This window comes from Durio zibethinus, chromosome 27 (genome assembly GCF_047325235.1).
Source record: "Durio zibethinus cultivar Kanyao isolate XHJ-2024 chromosome 27, ASM4732523v1, whole genome shotgun sequence".
Taxonomy (NCBI): Eukaryota; Viridiplantae; Streptophyta; class Magnoliopsida; order Malvales; family Malvaceae; genus Durio; species Durio zibethinus.
The window spans coordinates 13,289,468-13,306,788 of record NC_143188.1 but is presented as its reverse complement, the minus strand read 5'-3'; the positions used below and the strand labels follow the sequence as shown (position 1 = coordinate 13,306,788).

The 17,321-nt window shown below is 26.2% G+C and overlaps 1 protein-coding gene across 1 annotated transcript; it reads right to left on the bottom strand.

The window, feature by feature from the left end:
* Window positions 1-7,939: 7,939 nt before the first annotated feature.
* LOC111279458 (NAC domain-containing protein JA2-like) lies at window positions 7,940-11,939 on the bottom strand. Its single transcript, XM_022866432.2, has 3 exons — window positions 11,789-11,939; window positions 10,539-10,792; window positions 7,940-8,769 (listed from the first exon to the last, which is right to left on the bottom strand). Exons 1-3 carry the CDS (start codon window positions 11,934-11,936, stop codon window positions 8,404-8,406), a joined length of 768 nt encoding a protein of 255 aa, XP_022722167.2. The 5' UTR covers window positions 11,937-11,939; the 3' UTR covers window positions 7,940-8,403.
* Between the last annotated feature and the right edge of the window lie 5,382 nt (window positions 11,940-17,321).

The following is a 17,321-nucleotide window of genomic DNA, read 5'->3' as shown; positions in this document are numbered from 1 at the left end:
TATAGTCATTTAATAAAAAATATGCAATGTGTAAAGTATCTTAAACTTATTTGACCCAAAGTATTCAATGTAATACTTCTATTGTTCAATTTAAGGTCTGTAAGTAAATGCTTCAATTGTTCACAATCATCTGCATACTTTTGATAATATTTGTGCAACCTATTCTTCCATCGCTTGGACAATTGTTGCGTGGTTACTGGCTTTGAACCTATCTTCATTATCAGGATACTTAAATTTATCCTACAAATAAACAATAAAATGAGATAAAAAATAGTTATAAAATACAAAAATTGCACCAATTTCACTTTGAATTCTTACTTGTATTTGGCTCAGCATCTTGTTGTCGACTTGTTCAAATGCCAATTTCCAATTTTTACCATTGATTGGAGCTATTGTTCTCACAACATAACCACAAAAGTTTACTAAATCACAAGCATTATCCTCAATATCACGTTTTATATCAATGGGCATATCAATATCCAATTAAGATTTGCCACCTCGAGTCTTCATTAGTAATTTTTAGCCTTTATATTTGCCATGAGCATTCTATTTAATTGTATCACAAAAAACAAAATATTTGAATAATTTTTTTATAAACATTCAAACATTATATGTAGTGCATTTAATTAGAATAAATAGATCTAACCTATAAAACCTACATCTTCTTGATTTTTTCATTTAAAGTTAGTGTTTTCAAGGGGTTGCATTTCCTCATCATCTATGAGTCTCCTTGCCAAACTTTTTTTAATAGTATTTGCTGAAACATTACTTTGCAAAGATAATTTTTTTTTACCTTCAGCATGTATACTGTTATTTCAAAACACTCAAGTACATATTACTTACATCAAATAACTATGACTTAATAATATAAAATGAAAAACTAATGCAGTACACTCATACTTATGCCTAATTTCCCATTTTAACATTACATGTAGTTAACAAAATATAATCATTGATTTCCACATAAATAAAAAAAATGCCATCAATTGTATGAGAAACATACCTTAACAATATTAAGATGATTAGTTAAAAATGAAAACCCAAGCTTTGTTTCTAGAAAAGAAGAACACAATTACCTTATGGCGTTTTTCTTGCTCGGTTTATAATCAATATATGGATTGAGCTAATTTTATAATGGGATTCAAGGTGGTTATAAAGCAACATCATAATTGGTTTAGAGGGAATTATGATAACAAGACGCGAATTTTAGTTGCCATTTCAATTTTTTTTTTAACATGATAAATTTTGAATTTATAGAAAAAATTCTTTAAAAAAGTATATAAGAATTCATAAAGTAAAATCAAATTGCAAATTTATGCTTTAAATTAAATCCAAATATATGATACAAAATAAAAAATATTTATCAATTTAAATATTGGAAATACAAAATACAAATAACAAAAATAAATCAATCATATTATCAATGAATGAAATACTTATCTTCTTCACTTGTAAAACTATAAATTGCAGTAATTCCTCTTGGGTTCATCAATCTTGGACTTTCCTAAAAAATCAATTGATATTTATACAAATATATGGTTTGTGTAAAATAAACGAGTAAAACATACGTACATGTAAAGGATTTATGCGCTATAGAAAGAGGCGTTGATAACATATGAAATATAAAATTAAATTGTAAAGAATAACAATGAAAATATTTGATTTAAAGAGTAAGGTGAATAAGAATATGAAAAAAGAAAATGACATACTACACATCTATAAAGTAAAATAAGAAGAGTAAACTTTAATCAAATAGCTATGACGATCATTGTCTTTGTCTATTAAAAGTCCAAAATAAATAGCTATGCCGTATGATAAAGACTAAAATGGCCTTCATTTTATTATATTACATAATTCAAATTTACAACATGTTGCCATTGTTTAATAAGTGAAAAACAATTAGAGCATGTAACCATTTTTGCACATAACAGTAAAAAATTTTGAAAAAGTCTATTATTATTTCTAAATGAAAAAGCCATAATATATATCTGATTATTTTATCATGGTAGAAAAGTTGTATTATGTGTAGCAATTTAATTATAGGAATCTATATATCTAATTGCATGTATGGCATTATGGAAATGGTATAACAATTTAATTGTTTTAGAGTAATTGTAAGTATATTACAATTTAATTGTTTTATACAATTACAATTCATAAAATTAAAAGCATTATCATCATTTTTGAAGGTCATATTAAATGTATGAAGTGATAAAACAACACTAACATTGTAATGGGCAATGTCTAATATTCTCAACTATTATCATGTGTTTGAAACGACTAGAATTATAAAATGTGACTATAATATTATGAATATTAACCAACAATAACATAAATTGTAATAGTAATCCTCATAAGTTGTAACATAAACATGAATTATAATAATAACATATACCAATTAATGTAGACACCTAATTTTATCCGAACAAAATTTGATCATTTATGAAGCACTTAAAATCCGACCCAATCCAAATTCAACATTTTTGTAATTTTGACAAGTTTTTATGCTTAAAATTATGATCAATTTGACCTAAATGTCTTAAGGTCAAACTTGGTCAAATCCTATCAAATAAAGTCAAAATTGGTTAAAATCGATCAAAACAAATAGAACATGAGTCAACTTTCAAAATTCACAACCAAATTGGAACCAATGTTATTTTATATTGAATCTCTGATTTTTTTTAAAGCATTGAAAACTTTGATTGTATTTTGAGAAGTATAAAATTACTTAAACACCCTTAAAGATATTTTCGTAATTTGATATTTTCAAAGTTAGATTTTCGTGAAAACTTTTAGGTAATGATTTTATAATATTTAACGATTTTTTATGTATTAAAAACTTAGATCGTATCTTGAAAAGTGTAAAATTACTAAAATACACTTAGGAGTATTTTTATAAATTGACCTTCCCTAGGTAAGAATTTTGCATAAAGCTTTAGATCATGATTTAATATTATTTGATATTTTTAAAATATTGAAAACCTTGATCTTACCTCAAAAAATATAAAATCATTAAAATACCCTTTAAAAGTATTTTTGTAATATGATTTTTTTGAGGTCAATTTTTTGTAAAGCATTTTAGATCATGCTTTTAAATTATTTGATGAGTTTTGGTGCATTAAAAACCTTGGCAACACCTTGAAAGGTATGAAATTACTAAAATACCCCTAAAAGGTAATTTCGTAATTTGACCTTTTAGTGGTCAAATTTTCACAAAAAGTTTTAGATCTTAATTCCATATTATTTCATGATTGTTGGTGCTTTAAAATCATGAAAATAAAGAAGGGAGCATTGTTGTCCAAGAAAATAGCTTAGAAACAAAAAACTTTTTAATACAAGGTAAAATAATCTTTTTACTTGGTTCCAATAGCATAAAAAATCCAATCTTTGGTAGTGGGTTTCTCAACCATAGTATGATCTTGAATAGCTAGATCCAATGGAGAAAGATGGCTCATTACAAAGAAAACAAGAAGGGAATGGATGGTTTGGCAAGAAGGGAAGAAGGGCTAGAAACACAGAAAAAAATAAGGGAGAAGAAGAAAGAAAAAAATTAAAAAGAAAAGGAAAAAAGAGAGAAACAAAAGTTGGAGAAAGCTCAGAAAAGGTATAATCTTCATTTTCTTTTCTTGCATTCCATTACATCTTTATCTCATTTTCATAACAATTTTACATTGGTTTTTCATTCATTTTTCTATTTTTCTTATGAGGAATTTGTAGTTCATCATCTTTTTTATTTTTTTATCAAGGCTTGAATCAAATTTCATTCAATTAGCTCATAGTTTGGATTGAATTTAGAGAATCAAGCAACAAAAAAATTCAATACCACCATTAACTCCATTTAGAGATTCGACCAACCTCCATTTCACCATGGCCAAACCTCATTTTGGTCTTCTTGTTGATTTATTTGCTTTCAAATGTTATCTATGATAAATAAATGATGAGTCTACATATGTTTTTCATGAATTTTGATTAGTTAGTGATATATGTTGGTGTTTGGTTCATGTTATAGTTCTTCATAGATTCCTTGTTATTTTAGTTTGCTATATGTTTGATAGAATTCTTCTTTTGATTAAAATTCCTTCAAATGATGAATATTGTAATGTTCAATGCATTCTTGAGTGAAATGGAATGAAAATGTGATTGTGTAAGTGCCATGGGACATTCGGCCAAGGTAGTTCCATGCTTGGCCAAAACTTGTTCTTCATTTTGTGGCCAAATGTTGCTTGATTCCATGTGTTTGATTATGTTTTTGCTATGTTTTTCAAGATTTCAATGTGTTTGATCCAATTTTCAATAGATAAAATGTTAGTTTAATAATTTATTTGGTGATTTTAGATGTTTGTTTGGTTGATTTTTAAAAAAGAAAAATAGTGGAACATGTTTTTCAAAGTTCGAAAAATTTTAGTGTTTGATTTATTTTCCTCATATTTTCACATGTACATCTTGTTTGTAATTTAGTTTTGTAAATGTCTAGATTTGTAATTAGTTTGTTCTTTTGTCATGCACATGTCACATGCATCAAATATTTACATTTTTACCAATGGCATTGTTGTAGTTTGTTTTGGTCACATGCATTTCCCCATAAAACTCCAAATTTGAAACTTAAAGCTTTAAAACCCTAAATCATAAATCATAAACCCTAAATCTTAAACACTAAATTTTAAACCTTAAACCATGAACCCTAAGCTTTAAACCTTAAACCTTAACTTAAACCTTAAACCAACCTTCAAACCCTAAAGACCCAAATCAACCCCCAAACCCAAAAACTAACCTTTGCCCCCCATTCATACATTTGCATTTCATTTTACTTTGTTGTATGCATCCTTAAATTGTCCTACATTCATACCATGTTATTCATATCATGCATTCATTATATATTATGTTGCATGTCATGCATTTGTTTTAAAAAATGGGTTTTCAAAGTAAAATGTTCTTAAATAAAATAATATTTTGAGTAAATATAGTCATTGAGATCTGGGCTAAATATAGGGTGACTCTCGGTGATTATTATTTATGCGAGGTATTATCTCAATTTTGTGAAATAATTTGAAAACTTTCAAGTTAAGGATAATTTTGAAACTCTACCTAAATATAGGAGAGTGAAAAATGTGTCATGGTACTTAAGTTTTTTTCATTTTGATCTAAAAATAAAATGCTTAGTTTTCAAATTTTAGTTTATTTTGAAAAAGAAAAAATTCAAGGTTTTTTTTATGAATTAAAAAAAGAATTAATTTTTAAACACTAAAATAGGATTATTTTTAACCAAAGTTTAAGGATAAGATGCAGTTAATTGGTACTATATTCATTAAGCACTGTGAGGGTGTTAATCATTCTCTATGTATAATTGACTCTCGAACCTTAAATTTGATTTCGTAGACCTTAATTTTTTTTTTTTGTAAAACTTTTGAAATTATTTAAATATTTTATTAAAAGGAAAAAATATTTTTGGTTGACCAATCACATAGTTAAAAAAATGGTGACAACTCTTTCTTTTGATTTTTATCGAAAATATTTTTTTAAGCCCCCCGCTTTCCAAATTCCCTATTTGTTCGGCACTTGAATCATTATCCCCCGATCTTGGAATGTCGCGATAGCTTAGTGACTCTACTAGAGACATATTTTGAAAGTTAGACAAAAGATTGGTTGCATGTTATTCTAAATTTTGGTCTAATAATCCTTTAATGTTTAATCTTAATTCCTTAATTTTAATTTTTTTATTTTCCTACAAAATAAAAAAAATAAAAAAAAATCAAATCAAATAAAAATAAAAATTATAATTAAGAATACACTGTCTATCACATGGTCAATTAAGGTTTCAACTTAAGTGTTGGCATTGTTGTCTTAAGTATGGTTCATTTAAATTTAATTATAAATTGTATTAAAAATTAATATATTAATATAAATTTTTTAGTATTTTAATAATAAATATAAAATAAATAAACGGATAAAAGCTTTTTTTTTTTATATTTATATTTTTTAGATGTCAAGTGTATTCAGTTTAATTCGTGAGTATTTTTAGAATTTTTTTTAAAATCTAAATATAAGTAATGAAAATTTTAATCTTGTTTTTATATTTTATTATTTTTTATGATAATTGATGCATTGTAAGCTTTTTTTTTCACCGTAAATAAAAAAAATCTTGCGAAATCAGAAGACTTTAGAAACTTCAAGAAAAGACAAACTACATCAGCAAACCATAATCACTGGTTTCCAATCAAGCCCGATCTGATGGGATCCAACACAAATCAAATTAAAATAGTAAAAATTAAGAAAAAAAAAATTATATTATATGTTGTTTGGCACACATTTCTCCATTCCATTTCTTCAAATGCAAATTCCTCTCTACAATGTTTTTAATTTTTTCCTAAACGATATAAGCAGTTGTCTTATATGCTATATGATGAAGTACTTTGATATTAATTCATTTTTTAATTGTAGTCAGCATATTACCATTTATTTTCTTTTTGTTTTTATTTTTTGTATTTATTGATTTAATCAAATCATTCAATATCAATTCATATAAATTTTTATAATATAAATAATTTTTCATCATTCTTTTTTAAATTGAATAATTTTATATTAATTTTATCATAAAAATTATATCATTTTTTATAATCTCAAATAAAATTTACTAATTATTGTAATAGCTCTATCTTGAATTGTTACAGTACTAACATCTCAAAATAACTATAATTCTAATTTTACTTATTGAGTTTAAAGCGACAAATACAACAATACAAAAATAATATATCGTAATAAATTATAATATAAAAATAATAAACTCATAAACCGATATTAATTAATAACGTAAAAAAAATAAAATATATTAAAATTTATACAAAAATTTTTTTTTAAAAAAAATTATGAGTTACAAAAAAAAAATTTACTGACAAATAATGGTTATATAATTTTTTTTAATTAAAATTAAAATTATGCAATAATTAGAAAAAAATTTTAAAAAATCTGACAAAATAAATTACTAAATAAATATAATCTAAATCTATTCTTAAAAAACACCAAACCTAATCTCTACAGTTAAAAATGCAAAATAGTGACTTATGAACGCTCTTATAAAATTTTAACCCAATCAAACTACAAATCAACCTGTTTTTGGTCTCTTGTCAAACTGACAGCTTTCCCGCACCTCTTATATATAAAGTAAAGCTTTATTTCTTGACTGACAGAAACCAAAGGCTTGTGGGCCTTTAAGAACAATAATATAATAATAATAGTATGGGATGGATTCAACACGCTTTGAGAAGAAATACAATTTTCTCATAAGATTACGTTGCTCCCAAAATTCCAAAGACGTTTAAAAGTCTAAAACATTCTCCACATATTAATAGAAAATCACCAAGGTATTTCCAATTAGAATATTAATTAAGTATATCCAATACTTATGTCCAATTAGAATGCAGGTAGTCAAATTACTAACACAATGTGATAATCCAAAGATGAATATACAACTGACTTAATTGGGGCAAACTACAAGAAACGTGATATTGAGAAACAAAAAAAATATATATTATGCTATGATGTAATTAATAATAATTAATTATGTTAAAAAATATTTTCAATCAATTTTTGTATACACTTTTATTGCAAAAAATAATTTACGACACTAGCATAAGACTTTTATGTTGCAAAAACCATGCTGTGCAAATTATTTCAAGGTGCTGCAATTAGTAATTTTATGAAAAACAACATTGATTTTGTTTTTTTTTTTTTTTTTGCTGAAAAATGTTACTTGTACTAGTCTATTGCAATATAATACTATTTATGTTGCAAAAACATATTTTTTTGCAACATTTATGCAAATTACTTTAAACAAATTTTATTGCTTAAAATGAAATTTCTTGCAGTGACAAACATAGCCAAGAATTGTCCCCACGTATTATGCCTTAATTTGTTTTTATTTTTATTTTTTAAGTTTGAATTCCCAAGGGAAATATCTTTCTAAAATTTGTACACAATATGTTAATTGATAAAATCATAACTGTTGCAATGCAATAATCTGTTCATAAATTACATGTATCTTTTTAATTTGCATTTGAATAGCTGTTTTTTAGTTGTGTTATTACACATATATGTAGGATAGTTATATGCATGCAACTAGAGAATGAGAAAAAAAATTGAAACCATGCATAGTATGGGATCCCAAATTAGTTAAATGCATAATACTAGACTCTTCAAATTATATTAATTTAGGTTCCATTTAAGAGTTCAGTGGAATGTTTTTTTGGATACAATCATAAAATGCACTCTCGGATGCGGTGAGAGCATTTCATCAGGCTCTCAAGTGGAGCCTTACTACATTATATAAGGGAAAGGAAACATTAAACCATTTTATTTGTGGTTAAACAGCATGCTTGCAGGAGCAAAGGGGTCACAATTCCAATTCTCCTAGGACCACAGGTCTGCAAATGGTTGCTGGTTGTCTTGTTGGGCAAAGTGATCATAGCTTGGTGTGAGAATTGGCATCGAAGAACTTGGATCAAATAAAGAGGATGACTGCGCGAATTCCAGCTGCTGCTGCTGATCATCAAATGAAGAGGATGACCAAAAATAATTTTCATAATAATTGTTTTCAGGTAATGGTGGTAGAAATGGCGGCTGCTCCTCAAAAGCAAAGTACTCTAACTGCATGGGATTTACGGAACTACTGCTAACTTCAGCTTTTGAACTCATTGGATTGTCGTTTATGATGTTTTCCATGTCTTCTTCAAGCTTTTCTTTTCCTTTGTACATAATCTTACAGAGTCTCCACTCCTACATAAACAAGAACAAAAAAAAAAAAAAAACTATATGATTATACAGTATGCAATTGTTGGGGAACACCACAGCTCTGATACGATTTGTTGAGTTAAAAGCTTCCAATATCAAATCATCAATCTCACTCAACAATCAATATTCATAAGACACTCTCAATCTCCTATAGTCCTATAGAGTATTTTCAACCCAAACAAACACAAACCCAAACCCTTGTGCACTCTTTCAACATAACCAAATACATACCCATATGCTCCCATACATCATACCTATGTGGACCCTCTCAGTCTCCTCTAGTCCACTCACAAACAAACATACACACTCATAAGACGTAGAGTCCCAATACTCCTATAGGGTGTCTATCCCACAAAACCCTACAACTCTCTTACATTTTTTTCTTATACCTAACCCTGTAGAGACTTCACCTATTTATAACCATACAAACTTGCCCATTAAGAATCTCCCTCCTCTTAGAATTCTTCTCTTGCAAATCAAACTTACTTATTAAGAATTCTCTTTCTCTTGGAATTCTTTTTTTGCAAGTCTTCTTGTCCATCAAGCAATATCTGATAAATCCTAAACAAATCTCTAACAAATCTCTTATGGGATTTGAGTCAATATTCCCAACAGCAATACCATATCTTTTCTTGTTATTTCTGTGCTAATTAAAGTTTTGTTTGGTAAAAATGAAAACGAAATTATTAGATCTTGTCGCTTAATGATTAATTCATACACTTTTCCATCCTTATCATTCCTATCAAATAAAACAACTTCAATAATGAAATTCTTTTACATTGTAATTAACTATATTTGTAATACTATATTCAAATCTTTTTAATTTACTTTAATAAAAAAACTAGAGAAAAAAAAAAAAAACTAAAGAGATATAACTCATAATCCAAGTACTGAAAAATGGAAAAATTAATTGTTCCTAACATTTGATTAATCAACAACCTATAGTTTGTATCAAATTGAGGACAATGTTGAACAATAAGTCTAAGATAAATTAGCAATGTTTTAATAATTAACTATATTGCGAAAAATCATTAAGAGCTGCACATAGCCATAAAAATTTTTAAAATATTTTGTTCATCACTATCTCACTTGTAGCTATTCACTTATGCAATATATATAGATGCAGCCATTCAGGAACTAGGCGGCCTCCCTCTCCTTATATTGTCAAGGTTTTAACGTAGGAGGTTAGAGTTGATAGTGAAAAGAAAAAAACAGCGGGCTCTTTAGGCTCAGAAACAAGTATTGTTAATTTTGAAATGGTTTGGTAGATAATTAACCTATTTATGAGTACAAGAGCTCAGAGTAATTAACATAAATGTGATAGAATCCGAAACTTAATTAAGTTGATTCATGTAATACATTATTAATAGATGACATTCAATAGATTTGAGATTCAAATCCAATACTTATAACCTTTTCATGCATCATCAAACTGCAACATTTTTTTGCAAAAAAGTATAGATGTAAAAAATATATCAATCTGTAAATAAATGTATAGTGGCTGCAGAAAAAAAAAAGAAGAAATGATGTCTCAAGAAATCTATAGCTTGCAAATTCAAAATAATTTTGCATTTTTTTTTCTTTTGGGGTTAAAATTAGGGCTCAACATAATAGAAAAACCAACTCTCGTGAACAAACAGCTCACTGTTAAATTCAGTGCATTTCATGAACCAGGCAAAGGTATCCGAATGAAAATATGCGTTTTGCTTAAAACGTTATGAAGAAAAAGCAAAGAATGAATAGCTAAAGCTAACCGTTGCAATGGATTGAAGCCCATATTCATGCATAATCCAGTCAGTTTTGATTGCATCTTTGCGCTTTCTTTGGTTATCCCTAAACTTGTGAAATGTTAGGGGTCTTTTGTAACCCACCGCTTGTCCATTATCAGAAATTGTCTTGACATGACTTGTTGCCTTCCACCATCCTCGACCCGGTACTTCTCTTGAATCGCTCTCCCTCCTACAATAGTAATACTTTTCGTTCTTGTTAAAGGCCACACTTTGAATCCCTGCACAAAGCATATACTCTATAAATTTCACTATATATGAGTTTAAGAATTGAGATGTAATTTTCTTTTTTTTGTATATTTCAGAGAAAGAGAGATTGGAATATGCTTAGCTAAATATATTCTCGGATGTGTAATCAATTTGGGTTTCATCTAGGGTTCACTCATAAAACGCACTTTCTTGTGAAATTGGAACTCTAGGCTTCTACCACCTCTTGAACTGGACGCATTTTTATTTGTTTTTACACAACTTTTTTCTCTGCTTCACCCCCAATTTCTGTCTCTATCTGTTCGACTCTTGCGAAGACTGGTTTAGGTTGAGCCATTACCTGACCCCCCTTTAGTTCACCGCATTTCGTTTCACTCCAGTTTAAATTATCAAAACAGGTCCTATGTGTAGCCAAGTTGTGCACATATCCTCCTACATAAACTAGGTATGACTGGTGATAAAGTGATCGCTGTAATCCTAATTGCTTCAATATGATCACAAGATCCTTTGCTGCATTGCGGTGGAAGCAGCACTCCAATCGGCTCTCAAATGTGCTGATAATCATCAGAAAACTTTCATCTGATCCTGATCGGTTTTTGTATAGTACATTTAGCAAAAAAAAAAATGTTTTCTTATAGAACTAATTGGTAGGAAAGCCACTTAGAAATGAAAGTTGAATATTTTTGGATTTGGGAAGCCATTGCAAGGGAGACAGACAGTCAGTAAGTAGGGATTAGGATGACGGATAAAACATGGGATGGGAACTATATGATTGTTGGTCTGATCTGATCAATGCATGGTCCATGAAACACGGGATTCTGTTCGTTTGCACACTCAGACATGATCCTAGGAGGCTAAGGACACCCAAATTGATATCTTTACGTATTAATGTTACACTTTCATATGCCAAAATGTGATGTCAGACATGCAAACTAAGGAAACATATATAGAACAGAAATTAATCTATGATAAAGAACACACAAGAAGAAGAAGAAGCAAAAATGTCAGACATTGAAGATCTTGGGGCTCGAATTCATAAATATTTCTTTCAACAATGAAATCCAAAGGCGCCATGGCAGTCTTCCCAGATACTTTCTGGTTCAGGATTTCGATAAGCTCTTCATCGGTGGGATTGAATCTGAAGCCAATAAAAACCATCTTCTCGATCTTCTTCAAAGAAAAGAAAGAAACCTGCTTAAATTTTAATCAATTTTCTGTCTAGGAAATGGTCAAAACAACCAGAGAAATAGAGTATATATTCTCATATATTATCTCTGAAATCTATGGTGTAATTTGATAATGCTTCTTATATAAAGAAAGGAAGTAGATAGGAAAATGCAAAGAAGACAAAAGAAACTCAATTAGTTGAGAGAAGACCTACAATATTAGTATCTGTCTCTTGCTGTGGGAATTGATTAGGTTGACTGAAGACATTATGGTGCATGGAAACGAAGATTAACATGTGGGTCAAGTTGGAAGAAAAAGTGAGTAATGATGATGCTGAGAATAGGCTGTATTGACATTTTGTCATGGAACTTAATTAACAAATTTGATTAAACTGTTTATATTCTTTTTTTTTCCTCAGCCATTCAACTTATTAATGCCAATTAGCAGTACATGATGGACTCACAGCTTAACAGCTGTAGTCATATTCACCTGATGCATTTCTGCAATAAAGTACATTCACACTCCCCTACATCTTTATGTCATTCCAACATCTTTATAGCCACACATGGAAAAGTTCTGCACCTTCAGTTCTCATTTTAGAATTTAAAATTTATAAGGGTTAAATATAAAAAAAGATCTTGTATTTTTTTTTATCAATTTGTAACTTAAAAAAATAAAATTATTAATTGGGTGTTTTAAGTTTTATTTCGTCATCTACTTTAATATTTCATACTAATATTATTAGTTAATTTATTGACATAATATAAATATTCAATAAAATATTGATACTAGCAAAAAAATCTAATCAACGCTTTGTCATCAATTACCATGTTAGTATTAAAATAAAAAAATCTAAATTTGTTTTAAATTTTAAAAAATCCTAAAATATTTTTAAAAATTATGAAAATTTAAAAAAAAATAAAAAAATCTAAAAAATTTTAATAAAATTCCAAAAAAAATAAAAAAAATGAAAATTTTAATAAAAATAAATTTTTCTTAAAATTAAAAAAAATCACAAAACTTTTAAAAACTGAAAAATAAAAAATAAAAATTTTTAAAAAAATTATCAAAAATTAAAAAATATAAAATTTTTTGAAAAAACCCAAAATTTAAAAAAATTCTGAAAATTTTTAAAAAAATTTTGAAAACTAAAAAATTTTCAAAAATCTAGAACATTCTAAAAAATTATAAAAAATTTAAAAAATTCTACAAAATAAAAAGTAAAAAACTTAAAATTTTAGTAAAATCTACAAAATTTCAAAATTTTTTCCGAAACTTCAAATATATATATATATATAAATAAAATTATAAGATTCAAAAAATGAAAATTTTTCAGAATTTTTAAAAATTTTTTACAACTCTTTCAAATTTTTAGATTTTTTCAAAAATTTAGATTTTTTTATTTTAAAATTTTAAAGCTTTTGAGAATCTTTTTTTATTTAATTTTTTAAGAAATTTTAATTTTATTAAAAATTTCAATATTTTGAAATTTTTAGATTTTTTAATTTATTTTGGATTTTTTTATTAAGATTTTGAAATTTTTTGAATGTTTTGAATTTCTTAAATTTTCATAAATTTTAAAATATTTTAGTTTACCACTTTTTTATAATTTTCCAAGGTTTTTTTATAATTTTTTAGAAAATATTTTTAATACTGATATTGCTATTAATAATATAATGGTGACTAAACTTTTGGTACATGATTGCATCTTATTAGATATTTATGCCATATTTATAGAAAATAAATGTTTATTAAATTATTATCTATTATCCCATGTGATTTATAAATAATAAGACAAAGTACTGTTATGGAGCACGCCTATGACTCAATATATGTTGTCATGACTTACTTTTTGTCGGATTAAAGGATTTATCGTTGAAATTAATTACAATTGCTAATGAAATAATCAAGTTTTATCAAAGGTTTAATGGATATGTTGTTCTTTAATGTTTTGTGGTGTTGCTTAATTATAAGTTTGATAAAAGTTTATATATGATGTAATAGTTTAATACCATTGATAATCTTGAAAATTTTAAAGCTCTTAGCAAATACTAAGAGTTTTTTAATAATATAATCTTTCAATAATCTTGAAAAGTTAAAAAAAAAAAATAGTATTGTCAAAATATCAAAATTGCTAACTTAAATTTGATAATTATTGAGTATTAAAAAAATTTAATAAAAATTTATATATAGTGTAACACTAACAATCTTGAAAAATTATAAACTTTTAATAATTTAATCTTATTAACAATTTAAAAAACTATCAAAAATAGTATCCACTCTCAAGAATCTCCAAATATCCTGCCTGGATATTTGGCTGCACATGTGACAAAGTCTCCCACCCTTTGTTTTTGGTCTTTGATAACTGTTTTTGTTTTAGCTACTACCCATCAGCCGACAGGCCACAGGTATTTTTCCTTCCCATTAGATTCTTCAGATTTCGAATTTCATTTTTGTCATTGTGTTTTTCCTTTTTCAGCCTTCAAATTTTTTATATTTTCAATGCAGTGGCAAATCCTTATATTAAGATAGAGTGTCCATTAACACTCTAAAATTGAAAATTTTAAAAAATTAAAAAAAAAATTTAACATTATTTCCATTGACAGAATATTTATTGATAAAAAGTGATTTATAGAATAAATTTTTTTATTTTTAATTGAATAATTAACTAGTTATATATATTGTAATATTGACGTGATGTATTTAATAATATTAATAATTGTTATGATGTGGGGTCCAACCCCATTCTTTTTTGACTAATTAAAGACTATGAGCCTTTTGTTTTAAATAATATGTGATAGACCTATTTTTAATGGGGTGAGGGCTGCGTCTAATAACACGTGAAAAAGGGGGAGCCGCCAGAGAGAAAAAATTTGTCGGAGTGAGAAAAAAAAGAGAAGGAGAGTTACGAATTTGATAAAGAGATTGAATGTATGTCAGGTTTGTGTGATTGAGTTAAAATTTTATTGATATATATATATAATTTAATATTTTATATTTTAAATGATAAAAATTAAAATTAAAAATTTTAAAATATAAATTTAATGTCTTTATTAAATTATTTATTTAATGAGATTTTTTTAATAAATTTTTTAATTATTGTTTAACTCTAGTTTAAATTAAAAAAAAAATTATATATTTATTATTTGATAAAAAATTTTATGATGGTCCATAATTTTTTTCTTTTATATTAGATAACTTTGTACGTAAATCTTGATATATATATTTTTATATTATTGATTATTATTTGTTATGAATTTATTGTAATATATTATTTCCATAGTGTTTGCCGCTTCAATTTCAATAGCAATAAATTTTTTTTAAGATAAGAGAGCTTATCGCAAACAATTGTGATAATATAGAAATATATCATTTAAAATTTTTATTTATAAATATATATATATATATATATTATAAATAAACACTTTCTAATTTTTTTTTGATCCGCCACTGTTTCACAATAAAGTGCGAAAATACTTTTTGTTTTTACTATTAAATGAAGCAACTATATTTAAATTTAATTCATATTTTATTTTTGTTTTTAATGAAATAAGATATTACATTTGGAACTTGTTTTTCTTTTATAAACTGACTTCAAAAAAATAAATAAATAAGTTAAATAATAAAAACAATTGTGACATACCTCAAATAGTAAGGGTAAAAGGTTAAGTCATATTTTCATAAAGATCTTAAGTTTAAACAGTAATACTCTCTTGTATGAAAAATTATAAACTAATTAGCAATACTACTTTTTTAGTACGAACCAAATATGGGAATTATTGTTTAAAAAGGGTTTTCTTTCCACAGTTTAAAGAAGTTAGAGAGGAAGCTTCCCTGGAAATAGCACATTAATTACAATATTTTGAGACTAAAGTCAAGGAAGTAGAAATGGGGACAACCTACGACAAAATGTTGGGCAAGGCATCTATAATTAAAGGACAATTAAAAGATAGATTTGATCAATGGACGTATGATTTAAGTAATAAAAGAAGTATGTTTTTGTCTTAATTACCTTGTTTAAATTAGCTAAGAGAATACGAAGGGATAATTTTTAATGATTTTATTAAATTTAATATAAATTTATTTATTTAAATTAATTTGAAAAAAAATTGAATAAAGTGTAAAATACTCTTACCATTAAAAAGATAAAGTTTTTTTTTTTTTTTTAAAGGGATTGGTTTTTATCTCAAAATTACATCAATGGAGATTTTCCTTTGACTTTTGCCAGCTATTTAGGGTTTTCTTACCTTAACCATCATTTCAAGGAACAGTAGAATTTATCTAATGCTAATAATATATAAAAAATTTCTAAATCTAAAACAGATTCTGATACATCAATTAGTATCTTGGGTAAATCTAAATATTTTGACCATTAGGGATAAATTAGAGTGACCCAAATATTGGAATTCTAAATCTAAAATAGATTCTGATACATCAACTAGTATCTTGAGTAAATCTAAATATTTTGACCATTGGTGATAAATTAGTGTGACCCTTGGAATTATTGAGTTAAAAAAAAAAGTGTTCTTTTCTTTCTTCTATTAAGGAAGTTAGAGAGGAAATTTCTCTAAAAGCAGCTCGTTATTTAGCATAATTTTGAGACTAAAGTCAAGTAAGCAGAAATGGGGACAATCTAAGATAAAATGTTGGGCAATGCATATATGAGAAGCAAGCAACATCTTTAGAATTTTTTTAAAAATAATTGTTCACTTATAATATACAAAAATTTGTTAATAAATTTATTAATTTTGTCGATGAAATTTTAGTAGTATAATGAGTGTCAAGAGATATAAATGTTGAATGTATTTAAAGAAAAAATATATTTTTTTCTTTTTAATTTTTGAGATATTCATGAACACCATACCTTTAAATATCGATTTGTCTATGTGAGAAACTAACTTTATTTTATAGTTATAATTAAAGAATAGGTTTTTTTTAATTAATTAATCATAGGTTTAAATAACAAACGTTTGATTTAAGTGGCAAATGGAGTGTTTTTGTCTTAATTGTTTGGGTTCTAATTTGTTGAAAAATTTTAAAAAATAATTTTTCACAAATTTACTAAATTCAATATAAACAAATATGATTAAACTAATTAAAAAAATATTAAATAAAATCTAAAAAAACTTTTACCTCTAAAATAATAAAAGATACGTTTGTAACTTTGTATCTAAAAGTTACAACAATAGAGATTTTCCTTTGTCTTTTGTCGGGTGTTAGGGTTTTATTCCTTAGCCATCATTTCATGGAATTGTGAATTTATTTAATTCTAGCAATAATATATCAAATTTTGCTAAATCTAGAACAGATTCTGGTGAATCAATTAGTATCTTGAGTAAATCTAAATATTTTGACCATTGGGGATAAATTAGTGTG

What these genes read in the sequence shown, in the direction of transcription:
- LOC111279458 (XM_022866432.2), bottom strand. Translation starts at nt 11,936, where the DNA reads ATGGTTTTTATTGGCTTCAGATTCAATCCCACCGATGAAGAGCTTATC. An exon ending in CGAGCCCCAAGATCTTCAAT is followed by an intron (nt 10,793 to 11,788) that starts GTCTGACATTTT and finishes TGCTTTGTGCAG; the next exon opens with GGATTCAAAGTGTGGCCTTT. An exon ending in GGCTTCAATCCATTGCAACG is followed by an intron (nt 8,770 to 10,538) that starts GTTAGCTTTAGC and finishes TTGTTTATGTAG; the next exon opens with GAGTGGAGACTCTGTAAGAT.